The sequence below is a fragment of the Salmo trutta genome, chromosome 13 (assembly GCF_901001165.1).
Source record: "Salmo trutta chromosome 13, fSalTru1.1, whole genome shotgun sequence".
NCBI classification, from domain to species: Eukaryota; Metazoa; Chordata; class Actinopteri; order Salmoniformes; family Salmonidae; genus Salmo; species Salmo trutta.
The window spans coordinates 45,373,420-45,401,005 of NC_042969.1; the positions used below are offsets into that span (position 1 = coordinate 45,373,420).

Genomic DNA, 27,586 nt, shown 5'->3' on the forward strand with positions numbered 1-27,586 from the left:
AATTTGGCTGCAAGCACTCACCCTCATTCACATCCTCACCCTCTTCCACTTCCTCTAGTTGGCTCGCTTTTGTGTCAGGAATTCTGTGTTGGTGTAAACTATGAAGTAAAAGAAAAAATGGTTTCTAAGATGTTTGTCTATCTATTGTTTAGATAACCCTTGTTTCCAATATTTATTAAGGTGTCACTGTTAAATTGCTTCATTACTGCCATGAATATTGCGGAAACACTGTAAAAAAAAAAGGTATTGTATTCTCAGTAGATCAGGTGATGCAACCGTGAGTAATGTTGCGTATGCCACCCTAAAATGTAAGCCTAATACAAGGAGGGTTATTAGTTACCCCAGCCTTCACTACCCATAGCAACTACGTGAGATAATTAAAAAGCAAAACTTCTAATGGAGTAAAAGAAAATGTGTAGAAAATAAAGAAAAACTCAAAAACCATGGCACAGTTTAGTCATGTTTCTTATAGCATGAATGCAAAAGGTATTTTGTGCCAAGTTTGAGTACACTGAATTCAAAGTATTACAAACTCTCATCCATTTGTATATTGGTTAAGTGTTAATTTAAGACATCTCATTCATTGAAAACATCCTGAACCAACTGGTCAAACCCTCCACTGACACAGTCATTGACCACAGTCAAAGTGAAAATCTGATCAGTGCTGACATTTCCATGATTTACCTGGATCCTGACAGATTGGGGTTGGGTGAACACGTGGTAAAGTCGCATATACATTTGAAGTCGGAAGTTTACATACCCCTTAGCCAAATACATTTAAACTCAGTTTTTCACAATTCCTGGCATTTAATCATAGTAAAATGTCCCTGTCTTAGGCCAGTTAGGATCACCACTTTATTTTAAGAATATGAAATGTCAGAATAATAGTAGAGAGAATGTTTTATTTAAGCTTTTATTTCATTCATCACATTCCCAGTGGGTCAGAAGTTTACATACACTTATTTAGTATTTGGTAGCATTGCCTTTAAATTGTTTAACTTGGGTCAAATGTTTTGGGGAGCCTTCCACAAGTTTCCCACAATACGTTGGGTGAATTTTGGCCCATTCCTCCTGACAGAGCTGGTGTAACTGGGTCAGGTTTGTAGGCCTCCTTGGTCGCACACACTTTTTTAGTTCTGCCCACAAATGTTCTATAGGATTGAGGTCAGGGCTTTGTGATGGCCACTCCAATACTGTGACTTTGTTGTCCTTAAGCCATTTTGCCACAACTTTGGAAGTATGCTTGGGGTCATTGTCCATTTGGAAGACTCATTTGCGACCAAGCTTTAACTTCCTGACTGATGTCTTGAGATGTTGCTTCAATATATCCACATAATTTTCCATCCTCATGATGCTATCTACTTTGTGAAGTGCACCAGTCCCTCCTGCAGCAAAGCACCCCGACAACATGATGCTGCCACCCCCATACTTCACAGTTGGGATGGTGTTCTTCGGCTTGCAAGCCGCCCCCTTTTTCCTCCAAACATGACGATGGTCATTGTGATTAAACAGGTCTATTTTTGTTTAATCAGACCAGAGGACATTTCTCCAAAATGTACAATCTTTGTCCCCATGTGCAGTTGCAAACCATAGTCTGGCTTTTTTATGGCGGTTTTGGAGCAGTGGCTTCTTCCTTGCTGAGTGGCCTTTCAGGTTATGTCGATATAGGACTCGTTTTACTGTGGATATATATACTTTTGTACCTGTTTACTCCAGCATCTTCACATGGTCCTTTGCTGTTGTTCTGGGATTGATTTGCACTTTCACACCAAAGTACGTTCATCTCTAGGAGACAGAACACGTCTCCTTCCTGAGCGGAATGATGGCTGCGTGGTCCCATGGTGTTTATACTTGCGTGTACTTGTTTGTACAGATGAACGAGGTACTTTCAAGCGTTTGGAAATTGGTCTTTGCTGATTTCTTTTGATTTTCCCATGATGTCAAGCAAAGAGGCACTGAGTTTGATGGTAGGCCTTGAAATACACCAACAGGTACACCTCCAATTGACTCAAATGTCAATTAGCCTATCAGAAGCTTCTATAGCCATGACATCATTTTCTGGAATTTTCCAAGCCGTTTAAAATGCACAGTCAACTTAGTGCATGTACACTTCTGACCCACTTGAATTATGATACAGTGAATTATAAGTGAAATAATGTCTAAACAATTGTTGGAAAAATTACTTGTAGATGTCCTAACCGACTTGCCAAAACTATAGTTTGTTAACAAGAAATTTGTGGTTGAAAAACGAGTTTTAATGACTCCTAATTGTATGTAAACTTCCGACTTCAACTGTATATATACTTATGTAAGCAGCAACAGAAAATTATATTATTTTAATGAGTGTCCAAAATACCAAACCCAAAACCATCTAACCTCTGCAAAACAAACAGCCAATTCAAAACTAATATTGGGTGCTTCAATCAAAATAAAAAGCAAAAGTTCTTGCTCAGGGGCATATTCATTACACCGATTCTGTTGCAAAATGTTTCTTATACGGAAGCAAACAATACGGCACCCACCTAAAATTTGTCCAATAGAAAATATTTTTCCTTTGTTTAGTTTTTAAACAGTTGTCATAATGAATACACATGGGGTAGTGTCGAGGATGATGAACTAGGCTCTCTGCATGCGATGCCTGGGGATGAGAGACCTAGTTGTTTCTGATGTATGCAGAAAGACACGTGTGAACAAAACTTTTAGGGAATAAACAATTTAAAAATGGCCTGAACCTGGATATGTATTCATGTTCCTTACAGCGCTCTTTTTCAAAACAATGTCTGCCCCGTTACATTAAATTTAAATGTTTTTATTCCATGTTCACATTGGTTCATGTGTTCTCAGAGAACTACTTCATTGCCTTGACTCATTCACCCATCCCACTTAAAACACATTCATAATAAATTTGTAAGATTATACATTTTATTGCCATAAACAGTGTAGGAAAATGAACAAAAAAAATGAATAAAAACAGCAGATCTTTCTATAGTACAGTAAGAACAAGGTATCACTTACTAAATTTCATAACCAGTAAAATGTAAATAAAAATGGTAGCACAACAAATTCTCAAAAGCATCCTACACCATCTACTGGTAGGCAGACTAGATTTAGCCAGTCTCCATGGGACAAATGAGAGCAGTTGATTTTTTATTTTTTTTCAGTTAAGTTTCCTATGTTAAAGTTGTACATTTTGCAGTGTTTAGGTGATACATTTTTTTGTTGATAAAATGCATATATCTATCAAGCTGTGGAAGTAGAAAGTTGTCAGACAAAGACCGTTGCAATAACCCATGTTTCTGATTTAATCTAGTGAGCGCTTCAGCTGCTCCTCTAAACAAACACTTTCGGCATCGCTCCATTATTGCAGGAAGCCATTTTTCCTGGATTGAACAGACTAAGATCAAAAATCTTTCAAATTCAGGTTCCAGAATTACACATTGAGACAACAATAAGGATTCAGTTCTCTTGGCAATGTTATCATTTAATATTTAAGACAGTGGAAATTTGAAGCTGAAATGATAATCATTTCACAAATAGAGCAGAAATTTAGGAGGAAATTATATAAAAGACACCAAAGGAACAGCCTTTTGACTGCTGTATGTCTACAACTGCAAATCATTTGGTGAACACAAAGGATGCCTTGGGAAAGGTAAGAGAAAATTACACAGCAAAGTCCTTACCCAAAGGCAACAGAACCAAACTGAAGCCACTGTCCAGAGTTCCTTTTGATGTGTGTGGGGTACGGGTCAGGTTGACATAGGCCTGGCCCCTGCCCCTCACAGCAGCCTTGGGTCCAACTGCTCTTTTACCAATTAGATGAAGGCCTGCTTTGTGTTAGAGAGCAGAAAAAGGAACCCAGCGCCTGACTCCCCAGCGAGCTTTCTTTGGGAGAAGTCTTTGAAAGATTTTTGGTAAACAAAGCCAGTAGATCCAGAGTAGACTTCCAGAATAATGCAGCCACGTGGATATATCTATTCCTTTTCTGCCTCTTTTTCAAGCTTTGAGAATGGGAAACAAAAAAACATTATGGTTAGACAGGTTCAATTCCAGAGGAAATGTTAAATAATTTAATTGGAGAAATTATAAAATAGTTTAAAGAACTTCTACACTAAAACTGGATAGTTAAGCAGATACAATGACCTTAAAAGCTCCACGACTGAAAATTGTTTTACTTTTTTTGCACTGTTCCCAAACTGAACACTGACCATACGGCTGAACAATGTTTTAACGTAACGTTAATTTACATTTGGAAGTCATAGGGGCTAAACCGAAACAAAAGCAGCACATTTCTGACCAAGCTTTCTTGTTGGTGTCTGTGGGAGGGGAGCATATTCTCTTAAGACAATGAAGGTGTTGTGTTGACCAACTGAGATAACAAAACCGTCATGAGCCCCTACAGAAGCTCAGCCACAACTGCCATGAACCAAACCATCAGAGCAAACCGTTCTATTCTAACAATTCATGTTAAATTGATTTTGTAAATGGGGGCAGAATTCTAGTAGGGATCAATGTCTACCCACTTCAGAGTTTGGGTCGAGAGACACTTCAATTCCAACAGAGGGTCGAATATAGTAGTTAATTATACTACTAAATAACCTTTGAAAAGTTGAGTTACTTTTCAGCTCAATTGTATTAATCTTTAACTGCAATCAACATGAATGGACCTTCTCCCAACAGAACTACAGACAAAGCAGGCACTAATCACAGGGTAGCAGAGGTGTACATAAAAACCATGTTAACAGTTTGACATGCATTCACAAGCTGCTCTTTGGGTCTTGGTGTGCAGGTGTGTTGTATTATTTTTCCAAGAGTGTGTGTGTTCTCATCTTGTTTTTATTCTGTCTTAATTAAATACTTAACTCAAACTGAACTCAGAGAGTTTTGTTCAGTTCGTCATCTCCAACAGACAGGGATACTAACAGAAGGCGTTAACGTATCCCATTGGCATCGTTTCATTTTTCTACACCGTCCCTGCCCTCCCAGGCTCTCAGGCCTGATCAATCTCTTAAGGTTTGTCTTTGGGAATTACCTCCTCCCTGGGCTTGGCTCCACCAAATATGGCAGAGTTGGGGTTGGCGACTTGGTTCAGAGGGGCAGCCACCGTGCGTGGCTTCAGCTGAAGCCGTGGTCTCTGCGCCCTCTCCTCTGCAGAAAGCAAAGGGAAAAAAAGACAAACATGATTAACTGGTCAAGTCAAATGTTATGTCAACAAGGTGGCCACTGGGTTCAGGGTTTTTCAGTATATTAAAGGAGGGGTCAATATCGACACCTTCCGCTTATCTTTAGAAAAGCTGTACAGTAACAACACACAAAGCCATTGGAAATCCAGTTAAACTGATCTGTTCTCCCATGACTAAACATTGCCTGGAGTTATTTTTCTCAAATGCGGGCCTCGATTCCAGAAGTACTGCTGATTTTCATTATTCTCCTCTAATCAGGGACTGGTTCAGGCGTGTGACACCAGTGGAGTGTCTGACCAACCAGTCAAATCTATAGATCAATTAACCAACTACGGTTGAGAAAACAAAACCAGCATTACTTCGGACCTCCACACTTTAATTGGAGTACCTCTGGTCTAGTGTTTTATATGAGATAAGAGAGATTGTGACACCGTCAGAGGGTTCTCTGAAGTCTTCCGCTCCGGCGCGCGGTGGTGGTCCGCCGTCCCTGTAGCGTCCCCCCATGCCTGCTCCTCCACCACCTCCCCTTCTGTCACCACCGCGGCTGCCTCCTCGACCGCGGCCGAAGTCGTCATCTCCTCTGTTGCCTACACGAGGAGATGCAGAGAGGAAAAGAGAGGTTAGACAGTCTTGAGCTCCTTCAGGATTGCAATGTTATAAAACATTCAGATAAAGTATTGTGTAGAACAGACACAACTCTCTCATGAGGAATCAAGATAAGAAATCTTGTCAGCTCTAAACACCACATTCCTTTCAGTAACATTCTAAACATTGCAGATCTGACTAAATTAAATCTGACTCAATTAAATCTGTTATTTCCCAGCACCTGGAGCAGCCCTGTAAGGTGATGAATGAGTGAGGTGAACCTCCTGTATGAGTGATGACAGAGGGATCACAAACAAAATGCACCAAGGGACAGAAAAAAACCTGTGCAAATCGTAAAGTAAAAATCTCTTGGAGAACCCATTAGAATTCCTGTGGGGGGAGGAAATCAAATACTGCTTATATTACACTATTCTGCAGATTTAGAGGTGTTTAGACTAAAAAGATTTGGCATGGGTCCTCAGATCCTCAAAATGTTCTACAGCTGCACCAACGAGAGCATCCTGACTGGTTGCGTCACTGCCTGGTATGGCAACTGCTCAGCCACCAACCGCAAGGCACTACAGAGGGTAGTGCGTACAGCCCAGTACATCACTGGGGCCAAGCTTCCTGCCATCCAGGACCTCTATACCAGGCAGTGTCAGAGGAAGGCCCAAAAAATTGTCAAAGACTCCAGCCACCCTAATCAGACTGTTCTCTGCTACTGCATGGCAAGCCGTACCGGAGCGCCAAGTCTAAAAGGCTTAACAGCTTCTACCCCCAAGCCATAAGACTCCTGAACAGCTAATCAAAACAGCTACCTAGACTATTTGCATTGTCCCCCCTCTCTTTTAAACTGCTGCTACTGTTATCTATGCATAGTTACTTTAATAACTACCTACATGTACAAATTAACTCGACTAACCTGTGCCCCCGCACATTGGCTTTACTGGTACCCCCTTACTGCTGCTCTTGAATTTATTTTATTAGCCATCTATTTTTACTTAACACTTATTTTTCTTAACAGTAAGCATTTCACTGCAAGTCTACACCTGTTGTATTCGGCGCATGTCACAAATAAAATTTGATTTACGCAGTAAAAAAAAAAAAATTTAACAATTGGTTTGCTTCTTTAGCTTGGTGCTCACTACCAACTACACTGTACTGCACTGCTTGGATCTTAAATTGCAGCGGTCAAACTGGGTCCGCTCTAATGACCGGTTGGGGACCGGCTAAGTCAGCAGAACGCTCATCCCACCTCCTTCGTAGTCATCTCTGGAACCTCCCCTGGGACCACCTCCACGAGAGCCCCCTCGGCCTGCAGGGGACAGGGCTCAGTTTTAACAACAGGGGTGAGTGGTGCTTTGGGCTGAGGCAGGGGTGTGGAACCCACTTGCTGGTTAGCCAATGGCCTACGTTAGTAGTACTACTTCTAGAGACAGCTAGTTGAAGTATTTGGTTGGGAAAGTATTGACAAAGTAGAACAGATTTGGCTTAGCTGCTCAAAGTTTGTAGCACCATTTACTACAGAAAAGGAAGCAGGAGAGAAGGGAGTAAGATGTAGAATGGATACATTATGAAAAGTGCCAGGTATTCTGAAATCCCAGTATGTAGTGAAATAAAACAAGAATAAGGCCACAGAGGCAACAGTGGTAGTGGTACTTGTGCAATGCACTCCTCTTATAAGGACTGATACTGTGATTATAGAGGATTACATAATCTGTTGATCTATAAAAGTACAAGCATCTTGTTCCATTTTTATGACCACACAACAAATGATTGATTATTCCGTTATTCTTATAAGTGGAATGCACTGTATGCTTAGATGGTAGCAAAGTCAAACAGAACAGCAAAGCTTTTGATAATTTAAAGATTTTAAGACGGCCTTGATTTGAGTATGATGGTGAAAGATGATAGTCTCAGGTCAATGTTAGACACGTAATTGTTCAAATATAGGCCTAGAGGTATTGCTACTTCATATTAATATTTACAATTAAGACAATCTACAAATCAATATCGCGAATCAGTTTACAAATCATTGACATTTCTTTGTAGTTGTAATAATAAGAAATATGCTAAGCAGTAGTAGTAAGAGGAACAAACAAGTTAGCATTCCAGTGAGCACAAGCAGGTACCTCCTCTGTCATTCCCCCGGAAGCCGAATCCTCCGGCGCCCCTCTCTTGTTTTCGGCCCTCTGCTATGTCAACCCTGAGTGACCGGTCTCCAAGGAGCTGGAGATGGGGGTAAAAGTCAGCACTAGGAAGAAATGAAACAACGTGGTCCGCTTCTCTGATAATGCTTCCAACAGCGTTTATGTACTACAAATATATCACTGTTGGACGTGTCACTGTATTCAATTGTCCCTTTTATAAAATGAGTCGGTTGTCACTACACATTTAATCACTTTGGACTGCATTCTATTTTATGGAAGGTGCAAAACAAACTAAGTTTATATCAATGTTGGGGACAGTTTTATTTGTTTTATGCAAAAAAAGCATAGATTTATATCTTTGTCACGATGCCCATATCACAATAGTTAGATTTTCCAGAGAAAGGAGATTGAACTTTAGTCCTTTAAAAAGGTATACTCAGTGATGCAAGAATAAACAGGATCGGGCCGATTTCCAAAACAACAAAGAGGACAATACCAGCAGCTAATCTCCTCTGCAGTTGTCACGCAGCCATCACGTTGTATGAGAGTGAAGTGAACTCTTACACACATGCTCTGTGTGAATGCTCACAAATGCAGCCCCTTGTATCAGTGTCACTCTACAATATATTTGGTTCACATTGTTGCTCATGGTCACGTCATAACGCTGAGTCTCAGTTTAAGAACCTGTGTTATGTTAAATAGTATGTGCTACAGCTTAAAATTTTTTTTAAAAAATCTAAACTGAGTAACATACAGCTATTTGTTTTCATAATTTTGACACTAAACCACAGTATCCCTTTATTTTACATTTGAGCCAGATACAAATGAGGACCTGAGAAAAGTAATTGTGGGTACTCACAGCACCATCATACGTCAAAGCTTCTTTAAGGGATTCCAAGTCATCAAACTCCACATAACAAAAACCTGAAAGGAGAAAAATAACAAAACTGTGTTGCCATGACTTGTGATGTTTGAGGTTATGCTAAGACAATGGATGCTGGCTCACCTTTAAATTTGTCAGTTTCTTTGTCTCTAACTAGTCGAACACTCCTGACGTTGAGGTCTTTGAAAATGGCGTCTATGTCTCCTTGTACTGTGTTGAAAGGCAGGTTGCCCACATATGCTGTGTATGGGGGCTCTGTGGGTAGATCCTTCTGCTTGCGGGGTCCACCAGGTCCACTGCCACCTCTGGGTCTACCAGAAACGAACACCTCCGTGAGAGAACAGACAGACAACAGACTACCACTCCCCGTACAGGACCCTGAGTTTTTAATGGTCAAGAATGACTTGAGCAGTAGATTATGGTTGATAATTGGGACATTAACGGAGTCACAAACAAAACCTAACTTCCCAGGAAAAACAGTGGCAAGTAGGTAGTGCAGTCATACTTTTCAGCTGACTTTCTGAGCCTTTGATAAATGATGTACACTTGGACAGATCCATTACCACTTGGACAGATCCATTACCAATCAAAACACCAAAGATCTACAGCTCATATCCCATAGGAAAATACATAATGTGGCGCACACAATACAGGAAATAGGACTAGGCTCTCTGGAAACTGGAGAAAGAATTGACACAGAAAAATGATCTGTTTTTTCTATTTCAATGCCAATAGTGTCAGCAGCACACAGAAAAAGATGGCAGCCCTGTTGGGCTAAATACTGGTAAATACTACAGAGCTGCCATTTGTGTCATTTTTCGCAATGAACAGCAGAAGTTCATGTGCACTGATAACAGCCATTTCGAAGAAGGGTTTACTTGTAATGACTGTGCTATGTAATTGATTTTCCCTACTGAACATCGATAAATGCACTGGATATAAGAGTGTCGGCTAAAATTATTTAAATGCAAAAAATGTATGCTCCTCATGAGGAGTTACGGGGCTTTGCCAAAACTGCAAGGAACATGTTCCCTTGCTGGCAACAGCACTCCAATCTGACAGTGCAGAGAGAAATACAGATTGCGTCCTGCATGCCTGCAGCATTCCTCGGGTGTCAAGCAAACTGGGCGACCTGGCAGAATCAAGAGGTACAGCCACCAACCAGGGAAAGGGGATATCTATTCAATTGCACAACAATGCATTCAACTGAAATGTGTCTATTAAGAAAGGGAGGATGGGCATGCATGCATATATCTTTCCCACAATTAGCAAGGAGAGCAATTGTAAGATCTTACATAGCATTTGATAAGACAAGGTGATAGTGTGTAGTTATTTGGTCATGGTGTCAAATTAATGCATGACAGACAGCCCTATAGATACAGGACTAGTTTAGGCATTTCATGATCAGGGGCTCCAACTCCTTTCCTGTGTGAATAAAGCAAAGCAGAATATGATTACAACAATTAATGTTATGACAGTCACTGACAAGGGGTGGAAGACATAACTTCCTGATTTTCGATATGATCATAGTTACGTTGATCCCATCCAAGAGAGCACATTGTAACTGTAGTTATACCGTTAGCTAGCTTGTTAAATGTATAGTGTTTTCGTTGATTAGGCTATTTTGAAGTTCTGGCTAGCTGGCTACCTAGCTAGGACTGAGTTTCATTCATAATTTCAGTATCGCCGCAACATCGTTAGCACGTAACGTTTACATTTTCCTGGTATTGATTGTCTGGCGTCAATGGCAATGCTCGAGTTGGCCCACGTTATGTTAGTTAAATGCATTGCAAACCTAGCTAACTACCTGAGCAAAACGCAAATCGGCAATCATTGCTACTATAGTTAACGTTCTGCAAATCATAAAGACCTAGCTAGCTAACTGACATGTGTGCGCTCATCAAACTTGCTAGTAATGGATGCAGGGTGCACTAGGCCAAACTAGACTAGCTAGCAGAGTTAGCATACTAGCTAGCTAGTCCTCCGCATAAATCTTCATGCAATTAGAACAAGCTAGTCTAGCTAGCTGTCTAGCTAACGTTACCACTAACAAGGCATCAAAAGGCTTGTGCATTGAATAAGGATTACTTGGTAACTAGTTGCTAAACATGCCATGTATTGATAATGATGTCGGGGAATGGTGCGTGTTGACATCTCGAGCTGTTATTACCCGATTTGGCCATTCGACGCAGTCCCTGACTTGCTAGCACAACATGCAGCCCATGAGATGCTGGCGCCAAGTGCCATGCTGGCAGTCTGTGAAGATAGAATGACTTGCAATCATAACCATGTCATAATATGTATTGTCAAACCGACATGAATAAATCGATAACATTCTGTAATGGAAAATCTCACACGCACATCTGGAAGTAGCTAGGTATGGTCAATCCACGAGTTTTCCCCGCCCTCAATACCGGCTTCCCATTCATCAAAGCGGCCGTGAGAGGCTAACCACACTGACACTGTCTGGCCCGAGTTCTGAACCCAGGCCTAACTTTCAGAAGAATTTCGAACAAGCCCCTGCATAACCTAAGGCATCAGTGCGTTTTCTCGCATCACCATACGTTAATACTGATACATTCTATTCGTCCAGGTATTTTCTTACCCTCTGCCTCCACCAAAACTACCGTAAGCCCGATCCCGGTCATCGTAGTTATCGTAATCCGCCATTGCCGAGATTGCTGTCGGAGAAAGCAGTTATGTGTGGAAGGACCTTCAATATAGTGGTACTCAATTTTAGTTGTCCTCTCAGTGCCTGAACCATAACGAACACTTTTTGCACAGTTAGATAAAGTTACTACAGATTAGCTGCCCTCAAATCCCCTAACTAAATTAAATATTAGTAAACTAACAAGATCCAACCCCAGTATCATATAGATATTGGTATTGTAACGACCCTGGGTTTATAAGCGCGGAAATCGACTCTGCCGCTTGAGCATGCTTTTGCGGCACAGTCGATAGCGCGCCGGACTTCGGGCTTGAAGGTCGAGGGTTCGAAACCTGCTCCCTACTTGCTGTTTCATTACAGTATTTATCCTGGCTCGGCAATTACAACAACTGTAAGAAAAAGGTGCATATGATGTTAGGCAATTCATGAAGTAGTACAGTCCTTTAGCCAACACTATTTTCCACAGGAATATCAATGTAGCTCATTTGATCAAATTGCCTCCCTCCACCCCAGTTGGAGTTACACCATGCCAACCTGTCCTCAGAGCATTTCTTATTATTGTGTTTGTAAATCCAAGACACCCCGTTTAGTGTGATCATATGTTACGTTTTGTATGGTATTCATTTGTGAACGTCCATCACCGATTTCCTAGGATATGTTACGAATTACAATTCGTATTCTATGTTACGAATTTGCAAATGTACGTATGATCTCTACATGACCAAAATGATGTTGACACTTGCTCCTTGAACGTCTCATTCCAAAATCATGGCCATTAATATGGACTTTGTCCTCCCTTTGCTGCTAACATCTAGTGGAAGGCTTTCCACTAGATGTTGGAACATTGCTGCAGGAACTTGCTTCCATTCAGCCACAAGAGCATTAGTGAGGTCGGGCACTGATGTTCGGCGATTAGGCCTGGCTCGCAGTCGGTGTTCGCATTTCATCCCAAAGTTGTTAGATGGGGTTGAGGTCATGGCTCTGTAGAGGCCAGTTAAGTTCTTCCACACCGATCTCGACAAACCATTTCTGTATGAACTTCGCTTTGTGCACTGGGGCATTGTCATGCTGAAACAGGAAAGGGCCTTCCCCAAACTGTTGGAAGCAGAGAATTGTCTAGAATGTATCTTGTAACATTAAGATTTCCCTTCACTGCAACTAAGGAGCCTGAACCATTATTCGACCTCTACCAAACTTTACTTGGCACAATGCATTGGGGCAGGTAGCGTTCTCATGGTGTCGACCAAACCCAGATTCGTCCTTCGGATTTCCAGATGATAAAGCGTGATTCATCACTCCAGAGTTTCCACTGCTCCAGAGTCCAATAGCAGTGAGCTTTACACCACTCCAGCCGATCTTTGGCATTGCGCATGGTGATCTTAGGCTTGTGTGCGGCTGCTCGTCCATGGAAACCCATTTCAGGAAGTTCCGGACAAACAGTTATTGTGCTGATGTTGCTTCCAGAGGCCGTTTGGAACTCGTTAGTGAGTGTTGCAACCGAGGACAGGTGATTTGTAAGCGCTACGCACTACTGTGAGCTTGTGTGGCTACCACTTTGCTCCTAGACGTTTCCACTTCACAATAACAGCACTTACAGTGCTAGTGGCCCTCTTAAAGAGTGGTGTGATTGGTCAGATCTGCAGTGAAGAGAATCAGGGTATTAAAACTGTATCAATTTGAGAATTGAAAGAAAACTAGAAAATAACATTCCTGAAGAAGCTTTGTGGACTCAGCTGGCTAAAAGTTTTTCCATGTTACTAGTTGAAGAAGTTTGTGAAAGTCTAGAGATTTCTTAAAAAAATAGCAACTTGCTCATACATACTTTGTGTCCTCCTCCACCACAGAGGTCAGGGACATTTTGGGGAATTTCCAGAGGGCCCGCAACACATCAACCTTATAATTTTTCTGGCTTTTCATGGTACTTACCGTAAGCATAAAAATAGAAAATAAATTAATAATTGGCATAATATGGGCATGCCGGACACAATAGAACAGTAATGCACAGTAAAATATCTTTAAGAGTCAGAATCTACTGAAAATATCTCGTTGTCTTTGTCAAGTGTCTCATCTGCTCACATTTACAGTACTTAACAACTACAATGGAGCACACATGAGTGTCAGCAAAGGCATGTTTACATGGAACCCTTTTTGGGGGTTTCTATACATTGAACCCAAAAGAGTTCTACCTGGAACCAAAAACGGTTCTTCAAAGGGTACTCCTATGGGGAGAACCGATTAACCCTTTTAGGTTATATATAGCACTTTTTTTCCTAAGAGTATAAAGATGCACTATGTAGAAATCGCAAAGCCATTTCCTGGTTGCTAAAATTCAAGTAGTTTGCCTAATTTCAGTTTATATGACAAAACAAGCAAGTATAGTGTAGAGAATCATTGCACCATTTAAACCGCTGTGAAATAATAATTTTCCATAACCCAAAATATTGTACTTTCAGCTGTTGTAAGCTGGTGTGCAAAACCAAACGTAAAAGATGCAAAAACGAAACTTAAGAACGGGAAGCATAAAATAACGCACATAGAACAAATATACCGCTTCTTAGACTTGCTTTCATTGAGAATGACAGATCTATAACACACATTTCTATGTGAATTTGGTCAGGTCACCCAAAAAGTTATATATTGCAGATACGTAAGATCATAAGATCATAGATATGTTTTAAAAGTTCATGGGCAGTTGAATAGCATGTCTCTTGAGGAATCCAGTCTCATTGAGACCTGATGCAAAGAAAAAACGTTAAGGATCAGCATAGCTAGTACAAACCTAGCTCTTACAAAGCTGGCTAGTAGGAATCAATACTCATTGAAGATGAGTATTACCCCCGTGGGGATGTAGATGCGCTCTGGTGGGCAGGTAGCAGGAGCTGGTTCCCTCTCCAGAGCCTGATAGATGTCCACATCTACGTCCCAAAACACGTGGCCAACGATACGGGAGGACTGATTGATGGGCTGGAGGACCCTTCACTGACGTGAAACCACAGGGTGTGGGAAAGCAGGGCCTCCGTCATCTTGGTCCCCAGGCGGGGATTCTCATCCTCGACCAGGAGATGGTGGAGTTATGAAGTTGGAGCCACGGGAGGTGATGAGGAAGGTAAGGCTTTCCTGGTGCTGTGATGTGCATATTTGTGCCGGATCCCAATTGTCACTTATCCAGGGCTTGGACAGGAAAAGAAGAGGAGAGCGGGTAGGAAGTTATGTTCAGGGAGGAGGCGAGGGCCTGGTCAATTAAATTCCCTGCGGCACCGGAGACCACTAGAGCTGTAGAAACAACACCTGAGGGACAGCCAGCCAGTGAAATGGGAACCAGAAAGGGTTTGGCGGAAAACGATGATGATGGAATGAATACTCACGCCTACCCGGGGAATACTCACGCCTATCACGGGACCGCACCTCTGCTTTAGTGGACCCCTGGTTAGGACGCACCGGACACCACTGAAGCTAGGGACAGAGCACCAGCTGTCTGCTGTGGAAAGGTGTGTGGCCCCTGCCTCCACAGTTTCAGGCTCTAACTCACGACAGCCAAAGGAGGGAGGTAAGTTGCGAGGTGGGCACCGGCGCTCCCGAAGAAGGTTATCCAGACAGATGGCCATCGCGTTGAGTGTGTCCAAGGATAGGTTGTCATCGTGACACGTCAACTCCGTCTGGACCTCTTCGGACAATCCTCTCTGGAATAGAGTGCGGAGCGCCAGCTCATTCCATCCACTGGAGGCTGCCACAGTCCAAAATGTGAGGGCATACTCTGCAGTGGTCTGTGCACCCTGCTGGAGTTGGAAAAGTCACTCACCTCCCTCTCTGGAGGATGGTCAAAGACCACCCTGAACAGAGCCATGAACCTCACATAGGAACCCAGCTCCTCCTCTCCTCCCACCGAGACGGCTGTAGCCCACTCCAACGCCCGCCCGGTCAGCAGGGAAATGACTGTGGCAACCTTGGACCTCTCGGTGGTGGGGACTCTTGTCTGATAGGCGAAATCGAGGGAGCACTGGAGTAGGAAGCCACGGCATTTCGATGGGGGTACCGTCATACTTCTCCGGAAGGGACAGTCAGGCATCACTGACCTGGGCGGACTGCTGGGTAGGCTGGGGGACTGGCTCACTGTGGTGACCCATGGTAGGTGGCCCTCTGTTAGGGGTATGGAGAGCCTCGCTAGTGGTGTTGAGGGGGTGGAGAACGTGGAGGACCTCCTCCTTGGCCGTACCCAGTTGTACCAGCTGGTCGTGGTGTTGGTGGAGTAGATGACCCTGTTCCTTGACTGTCTGGAAGATGGTGTTATCCTCTGAGGTAGTATTCTGTAATGTATATGCTGGAAGTCAGGAAGCAGGTGCAGAAGGTGAGTTTAATAATAGAACGATACAGATGAACAAACATGAGAAGCTTTCAGAACATGAGAGAAAAAAAGACTACCTAATGACTGATGTCTACGGAGGGCTAAATAAAGGGTGAGTAATCACTGAGAAAATTATGAACATGTGTGCTTAATGATGGGGAGCAGGTGTGCATAATCATAGTTGCCAGGGCTGGTGGTCAGTAGACCGGCGACATTGAGCGCCGGAGGGAGGGAGCAGGAGTAGGCATGACAGGAACCACCAAGTCTCTTCCTAGAGCTGGCCGCTCGGCCAAACTGAGCAGTCAGGGGAGAAGGGCCTTGGTCAGGGAGGTGACCAAGAACCCAATGGTCACTCTGACAGAGCTCCAGAGTTCCACCTCTGCAGCTCTCCACCAATCAGGCCTTTATGGTAGAGTGGCCGCATTCTCCCCCCCCCCCCCCATCCAAATCATCTTGGCTCCTGGACTCTGTCGACGCATTTCAAGGCTGCGTTGAAACAATGACTGGTCAATGATCAGAGACCAGCTCAGTTAATCCCTTCCATTGTGACAATGAGTCATCATAATGCGGCATCAAGTGTACATGATCCTAGGGGCATTGGCAAACACAATGTAAGTCATTTAATTTAGGTACCCCTAATTGCACCGAATACTATGAACCAGAGTTACACTGTTAGCACTGAGGTGGTGTGCCCTAGTAGGAAGACCACTTTGTGCAGCTCACCCTGCACTATCAGCTCCAATGCAAATAACATGAATAAGTCTACTTCTGATAAGCTTCCCAGTAAAGCATTAAAACCAATCAAGCAACCCAGAAATGTGCTAAAAATAGCCCATATTAACATATGAAACAAGGTCCATGAAGTCAATAACTTGTTTGTAACAGATGACATTCACATTCTGACTATCTCTGAAACTCACTTAGATAATACCTTTGATGATACAGTGGTAGTAATACATGATTATAACATACACCGAAAAGACAGAAATGCCAACGGGGGAGGCGTTGCGGTCTATATTCAGAACCACATTCCTGTAAAGCTTAGAGACGTTCTAATGTTAAATACTGTTGAAGTAATATGACTACAGGTTCATCTGCCTCACCTAAAGCACATTCTTGTGGGAAGCTGGTATAGACCACCAAGTGCTAACAGTCAGTATCTGGATAATATGTGTGAAACGCTTTATAATGTATGTGATTTCAACAGAGAAGTATATTTTCTGGCTGATTTAAATATTGACTGCCTATCATCAAGCTGCTCACTCAATAAAAACCTTCAAACTGTAACGAGTGCCTGCAACCTGGTTCAGGTTGTCAGTCAACCGACCAGGTTATTTACAAACAGCACAGGAATGAAAACATGTATTGATCACATATTTACTAATGCTGCAGAAATGTGTTTCAAAGCAGTATCCAAATCCATAGGATGTAGTGATCACAATATAATAGCCATATCTAGGAAAACCACAGTTCCAAAGGCTGGGCCTAATATAGTGAATAAGAGGTCATACAATAAGTTTTGTAGTGATTCATATGTTGATGATGTAAATAATATTTGCTGGTCTGTGGTGTGTAATAAGGAGCAACCAGGCGCTGCACTTGACACGTTTATGAAATTGCTTATTCCAGTTACTAATAAGCACACACTCATAAAGAAAATTACTGTAAAAACTTTTGAATCTCCTTGGATTGATGAGGAATTGTATGGTTGAGAGGGATGATGCAAAAAGTATGGCAAATAAGTCTGGCAGTCCAACTGATTGGCAAACGTCCTGCAAATTAAGAAATCATGTGACTAAACTAAATAGAAATAAACTATACTATGAAACAAAGATCAATTATATAAGGAATGATAGTAAAAAGTTTTGGGGCACCTTAAATTACATTTTGGGGAAAAAAGCCAACTCGGTTCCATCATTCATTGAATCAGATGGCTCATTCATCACAAAGCCCACTGATTTTGCCAACTACTTTTTTGACTTTTTAATTGGCAAGATTAGCAAACTTAGGGATGACATGCCAGCAACAAATGCTGACACTACACATCCAAGTATATCGTACCAAATTATGAAAGACAATAATTGTACTTTTGAATTCCGTAAAGTCAGTGTGGAAGAGGTGAAAAAAAGTATTGCTGTCTATCAACAATGACAAGCCACCGGGGTCTGACAATCTGGATGGAAAATTACTGTGGATAATAGCAGACGATATTGCCACTCCTATTTGCAACATCTTCAATTTAAGCCAACAAGAAAGTGTGTGCCCTCAGGCCTGGAGGGAAGCTAAAGTCATTCCCCAACCCAAGAATAGTCAAGCCCGCTTTACTGCCTCAAATAGCCGACCAATCAGCCTGTTACCTACCCTTAGTAAACTTCTGGAAATAATTGTGTTTGACCAGATACAATGCTATTTCACAGTAAACAAATTGACAACAGACTTTCAGCATGCTTATAGGGAAGGACACTCAACAAGCACAGCACTTACACAAAATACTGATAATTGGCTGAGGGAAATTGATGATAAAATGATTGTGGGAGCTGTCTTGTTAAACTTCAGTGCAGCATTTGACATTATCGATCATAGCTTGCTGGTGGAAAAACGTATGCGTTATGGCTTTACACCCCCTGCTATAATGTGGATAAAGAGTTACTTGTCTAACAGAACACAGAGGGTGTTACTTAATGTTAGATCCCTCACTTCCAAGGCAGTTATAGTCAATGAACTAATCACTGATCATAATCTTGATGTGATTGGCCTGACTGAAACATGGCTTAAGCCTGATGAATTTACTGTGTTAAATGAGGCCTCACCCCCTGGTTACACTAGTGACCATACCCCCCGTGCATCCGGCAAAGGCGGAGGTGTTGCTAACATTTACGATAGCAAATTTCAATTTACAAAAAAAAAACAATGACGTTTTCGTCTTTTGAGCTTCTAGTCATGAAATCTATGCAGCCTACTCAATCACTTTTTATAGCTACTGTTTACAGGCCTCCTGGGCCATATGCAGTGTTCCTTACTGAGTTCCCTGAATTCCTATCGGATCTTGTAGTCATAGCAGATAATATTCTAATTTTTGGTGACTTTAACATTCACATGGAAAAGTCCACAGACCCACTCCAAAAGGCTTTCGGAGCCATCATCGACTCAGTGGGTTTTGTCCAACATGTCTCTGGACCTACTCACTGCCACAGTCATACTCTGGACCTAGTTTTGTCCCATGGAATAAATGTTGTGGATCTTAATGTTTTTCCTCATAATCCTGGATTATCGGACCACCATTTTATTGCGTTTACAATTGCAACAAATAATCTGCTCAGACCCCAACCAAGGAAGATTAAAAGTCGTGCTATAAATTCTCAGACAACCCAAAGATTCCTTGATGCCCTTCCAGACTCCCTCTGCCTACCCAAGGACGTCAGAGGACAAGAATCAGTTAACCACCTAACCGAGGAACTCAATTTAACCTTGCGCAATACCCTAGATGCAGTTGCACCCCTAAAAATTAAAAACATCTGTCATAAGAAACTAGCTCCTTGGTATACAGAAAATACACGAGCTCTGAAGCAAGCTTCCAGAAAATTGGAACGGAAATGGCGCCACACTAAACTGGAAGTCTTCCGACTAGCTTGGAAAGACAGTACCGTGCAGTATCGAAGAGCCCTCACTGCTGCACGATCATCCTATTTTTCCAACTTAATTGAGGAAAATAAGAACAATCCGAAATTTCTTTTTGACACTGTCGCAAAGCTAACTAAAAAGCAGCATTCGCAAATGGAGGATGGCTTTCACTTCAGCAGTAATACATTTATGAACTTCTTTGAGGAAAAGATCATGATCATTAGAAAGCAAATTACGGACTCCTCTTTAAATCTGGGTATTCCTCCAGGGCTCCATTGTCCTGAGTCTGCACAACTCTGCCAGGACCTAGGATCAAGGGAGATACTAAAGTGTTTTAGTACTATATCTCTTGACATAATGATGAAAATAATCATGGCCTCCAAACCCTCAAGCTGCATACTGGACCCTATTCCAACTAAACTACTGAAAGAGCTGCTTCCTGTGCTTGGCCCTCCTATGTTGAACATAATAAACGGCTCTCTATCCACCGGATGTGTACCAAGCTCACTAAAGTGGCAGTAATAAAGCCTCTCTTGAAAAAGCCGAATCTTGACCCAGAAATTATAAAAAACTATCGGCCTATATCGAATCTTCCATTCCTCTCAAAAATTTTAGAAAAAGTTGTTGCGCAGCAACTCACTGCCTTCCTGAAGACAAACAATGTATACGAAACGCTTCAGTCTGGTTTTAGACCCCATCATAGCACTGAGACTGCACTTGTGAAGGTGGTAAATGACCTTTTAATGACGTCAGACCGAGGCTCTGCATCTGTCCTCATGCTCCTAGATCTTAGTGCCGCTTTTGATACCATCGATCACCACATTCTTTTGGAGAGATTGGAAACCCAAATTGGTCTACATGGACAAGTTCTGGCCTGGTTTAGATCTTATCTGTCGGAAAGATATCAGTTTGTCTCTGTGAATGGTTCGTCCTCTGACAAATCAATTGTACATTTCGGTGTTCCTCAAGGTTCCGTTCTAGGACCACTATTGTTTTCACTATATATTTTACCTCTTGGGGATGTCATTCGAAAACATAATGTTAAATTTCACTGCTATGCGGACGACACACAGCTGTACATTTCAATGAAACATGGTGAAGCCCCAAAATTGCCCTCGCTAGAAGCCTGTGTTTCAGACATAAGGAAGTGGATGGCTGCAAATTTTCTACTTTTAAACTCTGACAAAACAGAGATGCTTGTCCTAGGTCCCAAGAAACAAAGAGATCTTCTGTTGAATCTGACAATTAATCTGGATGGTTGTACAGTCGTCTCAAATAAAACTGTGAAGGACCTCGGCGTTACTCTGGACCCTGATCTCTCTTTTGAAGAACATATCAAGACTGCTTCAAGGACAGCTTTTTTCCATCTACGTAACATTGCAAAAATCAGAAATTTTCTGTCCAAAAATGACGCAGAAAAATTAATCCATGCTTTTGTTACTTCTAGGCTCGACTACTGCAATGCTCTACTTTCCGGCTACCCGGATAAAGCACTAAACAAACTTCAGTTAGTGCTAAATACGGCTGCTAGAATCCTGACTAGAACCAAAAAATTTGATCATATTACTCCAGTGCTAGCCTCCCTACACTGGCTTCCTGTTAAGGCAAGGGCTGATTTCAAGGTTTTACTGCTAACCTACAAAGCATTACATGGGCTTGCTCCTACCTATCTTTCCGATTTGGTCCTGCCGTACATACCTACACGTACGCTACGGTCACAAGACGCAGGCCTCCAAATTGTCCCTAGAATTTCTAAGCAAACGGCTGGAGGTAGGGCTTTCTCCTATAGAGCTCCATTTTTATGGAATGGTCTGCCTACCCATGTGAGAGACGCAGACTCAGTCTCAACCTTTAAGTCTTTACTGAAGACTTATCTCTTCAGTAGGTCCTATGATTAAGTATAGTCTGGCCCAGGAGTGTGAAGGTGAACGGAAAGGCTGGAGCAACGAACCGCCCTTGCTGTCTCTGCCTTGTCGGTTCCCCTCTTCCCACTGGGATTCTCTGCCTCTAACCCTTTTACAGGGGCTGAGTCACTGACTTACTGGTGTTCTTCCATGCCGTCCATGGGAGGGGTGCGTCACTTGAGTAGGTTGAGCCACTGACGTGGTCTTCCTGTCTGGGTTGGCGCCCCCCCCTTGGGTTGTGCCGTGGCGGAGATCTTTGTGGGCTATACTCGGCCTTGTCTTCGGACGGTAAGTTGGTGGTTGTAGATATCCCTCTAGTGGTGTGGGGGCTGTGCTTTGGCAAAGTGGGTGGGGTTATATCCTGCCTGTTTGGCCCTGTCCGGGGGTATCATCGGATGGGGCCACAGTGTCTTCTGATCCCTCCTGTCTCAGCCTCCAGTATTTATGCTGCAGTAGTTTATGTGTCGGGGGGCTAGGGTCAGTCTGTTACATCTGGAGTATTCTCTTGTCTTATCCGGTGTCCTGTGTGAATGTAAATATGCTCTCTCTAATTCTCTCTTTCTCTCTTTCTTTCTTTCTCTCGGAGGACCTGAGCCCTAGGACCATGCCTCAGGACTACCTGGCATGATGACTCCTTGCTGTCCCCAGTCCACCTGGCCATGCTGCTGCTCCAGTTTCAACTGTTCTGCCTGCGGCTACGGAACCCTGACCTGTTCACCGGACGTGCTTGTTGCACCCTCGACAATTACTATGATTATTATTATTTGATCATGCTGGTCATTTACGAACATTTTAACATCTTGACCATGTTCTGTTATAATATCCACCCGGCACAGCCAGAAGAGGACTGGCCACCCCTCATAGCCTGGTTCCTCTCTAGGTTTCTTCCTAGGTTTTTGGCCTTTCTCAGGAGTTTTTCCTAGGGAGTTTTTCCCAGCCACCGTGCTTCTTTCACATGCATTGCTTGCTGTTTGGGGTTTTAGGCTGGGTTTCTGTACAGTACTTTGAGATTTCAGCTGATGTACGAAGGGCTATATAAATAAATTTGATTTGATTTGATTTGATTCTTTAATGGAAGCCTCTCAAACACAATCCAGGTAGAATCAGGAATTCCCTAGGGTAGCTGTTTAGGCCCCTTGCTTTTTATTTTTTTTTACTAATGACATGCCACTGACTTTGAGAAAAGCCAGAGTGTCTATGTATGCGGATGAATCAACAATATACACGTCAGCTACTACAGTGACTGAAATGACTGCAACACTTAACCTCTCTGGGCTAGGTGGGACGTGTCCCAAACCATTCAACAGCCAGTGATATAGCATGGCGCGAAAAACAAAACAGCAAAAATATCATAATTTCAATTTCTCAAACATACGACTAACTATTTTACACCATTTTAAAGATAAACTTTTCGTTAATCCAACCACATTGTCCGATTTCAAAAAGGCTTTACAGCAAAAGCAAAACATTAGATTATGTTAGGAGAGTACATAGACAAAAATAACCACACAGCCATTTTCCATGCAAGGACATGTGTCACAAAAACCCAAAACACAGCTAAATGAAGCACTAACCTTTGACGATCTTCATCAGATGACACTCCTAGTACATCATGTTACACAATACATGTATGTTTTGTTCGAGAAAGTTCATATATCCAAAAACAGCATTTTACATTGGCGCGTGATGTTCAGAAAATGTATTCCCACCAAAAACTTCCGGTGAATTGACAAAAATACTAATCATAAACGTTGACAAAATACATTACAATTATTTTAAGAATTATAGATACAGTACTCCTTTATGCAACTGCTGTGTCAGATTTTAAAATAGCTTTACGAAGAAAGCACATTTTTCAATATTCTGAGTACATAGCTTGCCATCACAGCAAGCTATACAGACACCCGCCAAGTTCAGGGTCACCTAAACTCAGAATTAGTATTATAAATATTCTCTTACCTTTGCTGATCTTCATCAGAATGCACTCCCAGGACTGCTACTTCCACAAGAAATGTTGTTTTTGTTCGAAATAATCCATATTTATGTCCAAATACCTCCATTTTGTTTGTGCGTACAGAGCACTATCCAAAGGCATAACGCGCGAGCGCAGTACCAGAGACGAAAAGTCAAAATGTTCCATTACCGTACTTAGAAGCATGTCAAACGCTGTTTAAAACCTGTTGAGGATCTTATCCCGATCTTATCCCGGTATTGGGATTCATTGTCATGTGACCATGGCGGGGAATTCAAAACTGCAAGAGTAATCATTTCAAATAATCAAATAATCAACTATTTTCCTCCATTTGAAAGATATATCTCCTAAATCTAACCACGCTGTCCGATTTTCAGAGGCTTTACGGAGAATGCATAAAGTTAGGTTATGTTAGGAGAGTACATTGACAATAGCTGTGTGTAAAGTTTAGCCAATTCAAAGAAGGGCATCAACAGACAGAAAACTAGCTAGAATTATGCACTTACCTTTGACAATCTGCATCAGATGACACTCATAGGACATTATGTTATACAATACATGCATTTTTAGTTCCATCAAGTTCATATTTATATCCAAAAACAGCATTTACAGTCGCGGTGAAATTCAGAATTTTTTTCGGCTCGAATGCTCCCAGTGAATCCAGCATTACAAATCACGGAATTACTATTCGAAAACATTGGTAAATTATAATATTGTCATTCAAAGAATAATATATTATCATCTCGTAATTGCTACCGAATGGCCAGATCTCAAAATAACTTTACTGGGAAATCACATTTTGCAATAAACGTGGTACTATGCTATTAACAATAAGCTAAGCTATAAGCTAAGCTATACAGTTAGCATCTTCTAATATCGATAATAACATTGTAAATATCCCCTTACCTTTGATTATCTCCATCAGAAGGCGCTGCCAGGGATCCCAGGTCCAGAACAAATGTGGTTTCTTTTGACAAAGTTCATAATTTATGTCCAAATAACACCAAATAGTTAGCGTTCAGTAGGCTCCCACAAAACGTGGTGGGTTGTGTAAAGTCACGCCGAAAAGCTAAAAAAAACCTAGTAAATAATCTATTTACGTTTGTTCAAACATGTCAAACGTTGTTTAGCATTAATCTTTTGGTCCATTTTTAACGTGAAACATCAGTAAACATCAGTAATATTTTCACACAACCTATCAAGTGTCTAGAATAAACGATTATGACAAAGACACTCTTCTCAGATTTATGCGCAGGCGCAAAAAATGAAGTGATGACGTGTCAACTTACAAGCATTCTAATTCGGTCTGTATTCATCACAGATGCTTCAAACAACTTTATAAAGATCGTTGACATCTAGTGGAAGCAGTAGGAGTTGCGAACTGAATCCTTTCTCACTATGGTATCTATAAAACAATGACACTAAATAGTACAGTCACAAAATTCACTTTTTTTTAAATCTATTTTTCACAGGTTTTTGCCTGCAATATGAGTTTTGTTATACTTACAGACACCATTCAAACTGTTTTAGAAAATTCAGAGTGTTTTCTATCCAAACCTGAACAATAATATGCATATTCTAGCTTCTGAGTTGGTGTAGGAGGCAGTTAAAAATGGGCACATATTTTTTTCCAAAATTGATGATGATTGAAAATGATTTTGTACGTTTGCCCACTGACAAAGAAATTATCAGTCTATAATTTTAATTTTAGGTTTATTTGAACAGTGAGAGACAGAATAACAACAAAAAAATCCAGAAAAAACGCATGTCAAAAATGTTATAAATTCATTTGCATTTTAATGAGGGATATAAGTATTTGACCCCCTCTCAATCAGAAAGATTTCTGGCTCCCAGGTGTCTTTTATAAGGGTAACGAGCTGAGATTAGGAGCACACTCTTAAAGGGAGTGCTCCTAATCTCAGTTTGTTACCTGTATAAAAGACACCTGTCCACAGAAGCAATCAATCAATCAGATTCCAAACTCTCCACCATGGCCAAGACCAAAGAGCTCTCCAAGGATGTCAGTGACAAGATTGTAGACCTACACAAGGCTGGAATGGGCTACAAGACCATCGCCAAGCAGCTTGGTGAGAAGGTGACAACAGTTGGTGCGATTATTCGCAAATGGAAGAAACACAAAAGAACTGTCAATCTCCCTCGGCCTGGGGCTCCATGCAAGATCTCACCTTGTGGAGTTGCAATGATCATGAGAATGGTGAGGAATCAGCTTAGAACTACAAGGGAGGATCTTGTCAATGATCTCAAGGCAGCTGGGACCATAGTCACCAAGAAAACAATTGGTAACACACTACGCCGTGAAGGACTGAAATCCTGCAGCGCCCGCAAGATCCCCCTGCTCAAGAAAGCACATGTACATGCCCATCTGAAGTTTGCCAATGAACATCTGAATGATTCAGAGGACAACTGGTGAAAGTGTTGTTGTCAGATGAGACCAAAATGGAGCTCTTTGGCATCAACTCAACTCACCGTGTTTGGAGGAGGAGGAATGCTGCCTATGACCCCAAGAACACCCTCCCCACCATCAAACATGGAGGTGGAAACATTATGCTTTGGGGGTGTTTTTCTGCTAAGGGGACAGGACAACTTCACCGCATCAAAGGGACGATGGACGGGGCCATGTACCGTCAAATCTTGGGTGAGAACCTCCTTCCCTCAGCCAGGGCATTGAAAATGGGTCGTGGATGGGTATTCCAGCACGACAGTGACCCAAAACACACGGCCAAGGCAACAAAGGAGTGGCTCAAGAAGAAGCACATTAAGGTCCTGGAGTGGCCTAGCCAGTCTCCAGACCTTAATCCCATAGAAAATCTGTGGAGGGAGCTGAAGGTTCAAGTTGCCAAACGTCAGCCTCAAAACCTTAATGACTTGGAGAAGATCTGCAAAGAGGAGTGGGACAAAATCCCTCCTGAGATGTGTGCAAACCTGGTGGCCAACTACAAGAAACATCTGACCTCTGTGATTGCCAAAAAGGGTTTTGCCACCAAGTACTAAGTCATGTTTTGCAGAGGGGTCAAATACTTATTTCCCCCATTAAAATGCAAATCAATTTATAACATTTTTGACATGCGTTTTTCTGGATTTTTTTGTCGTTATTCTGTCTCTCACTGTTCAAATAAACCTACCATTAAAATTATAGACTGATCATTTCTTTGTCAGTGGGCATACGTACAAAATCAGCAGGGGATCAAATACTTTTTTCCCTCACTATATAAAACTAAAAACATTGTATTTGGGACAAAACATTCACTAAAGCCTAAACCTCAACTAAATCTTGTAATAAATAATGTGGAAATTGAGCAAGTTGAGATGACTAAATTGCTTGGAGTAACCCTAGATTGTAAGCTGTCATGTTCAAAACATATTGATACAATAGTAGCTAAGATGGGGAGAAGTCTGACTATAATAAAGCAATGCTCTGCCTTCTTAACAACACTATCAACAAGGCAGGTCCTACAAGCCCTAGTTTTGTCACACCTTAACTACTGTTCAGTCGTGTGATCAGGTGCCACAAAAAAGGACTTAGGAAAATTGCAATTGGCTCAGAACAGGGCAGCATGGCTGGCCCTTGGATGTACACAGAGAGCTAATATTAATAATATGCATGTCAATCTCTCCTGGCTCAAAGTGGAGGAGAGATTGACTTCATCACTATTGGCACACAGCTCAGACACCCATGCATACCCCACAAGACATGCCACAATAGGTCATTTCACAGTCCCCAAGTCCAGAACAGACTATGGCAGGTGCACAGTACTACATAGAGCCATGACATCATGGAACTCTATTCCACATCAAGTAACTGATGCAAGCAGTAAAATTAGATTTAAAAAACAGATAAAAAAAACGTATGGAACAGCGGGGACTGTGAAGCAACACAAACATAGGCACAGACACATGCATACACACACACACACGATAACATACACACTATACACACACATACACATGGATTTAGTATTGTAGATATGTGGTAGTGGTGGAGCAGGGGCCTGAGGGCACAGGAATATCTGCCACCTTGGCAGCAGTTAATGGGGATCCATAATAAATACAATTACACTCCTCAGTAAAAGGCACATGACAGACCTCTTGGAGTTTGCCAAAAGGCACCTAAAGGACTCTCAAACCATGGGAAACAAGATTCTCTGGTCTGATGAAACCAAGATTGAACTCTTTGGCCTGAATGCCAAGCGTCACGTCTAGAGGTGGGGATGCTGAGGAGATGTTTTTCAGTGGCAGGGACTGGAAGATTAGTCAGGATCG

At 42.0% G+C, this 27,586-nt stretch overlaps 1 protein-coding gene and 1 long non-coding RNA gene across 4 annotated transcripts; both read right to left on the reverse strand.

Annotated features, from left to right (window-relative positions):
- Positions 1-2,793: 2,793 nt before the first annotated feature.
- Positions 2,794-11,514, reverse strand: LOC115205835 (eukaryotic translation initiation factor 4H). Of its 3 annotated transcripts, none has more exons than XM_029772195.1 (8): positions 11,404-11,514; positions 8,922-9,103; positions 8,775-8,839; positions 7,898-7,994; positions 7,021-7,080; positions 5,612-5,767; positions 5,030-5,145; positions 2,794-3,998 (listed from the first exon to the last, which is right to left on the reverse strand). In XM_029772195.1, the coding sequence occupies exons 1-8, from the start codon at positions 11,466-11,468 to the stop codon at positions 3,972-3,974; spliced, it is 768 nt and encodes a 255-aa protein (XP_029628055.1). In that variant the 5' UTR covers positions 11,469-11,514; the 3' UTR covers positions 2,794-3,971. The 3 variants fall into 3 exon arrangements, with proteins under 3 accessions (XP_029628055.1, XP_029628054.1, XP_029628056.1); XM_029772194.1 differs by having other exon boundaries at positions 8,922-9,109; positions 11,404-11,507; XM_029772196.1 differs by lacking the exon at positions 7,021-7,080 and having other exon boundaries at positions 8,922-9,109; positions 11,404-11,507.
- On the reverse strand, positions 9,525-11,395 carry LOC115205836 (uncharacterized). The gene is made up of 2 exons (XR_003880688.1): positions 11,160-11,395; positions 9,525-11,054 (listed from the first exon to the last, which is right to left on the reverse strand). It is a non-coding gene; the product is annotated as an uncharacterized LOC115205836 (long non-coding RNA).
- Positions 11,515-27,586: the final 16,072 nt, after the last annotated feature.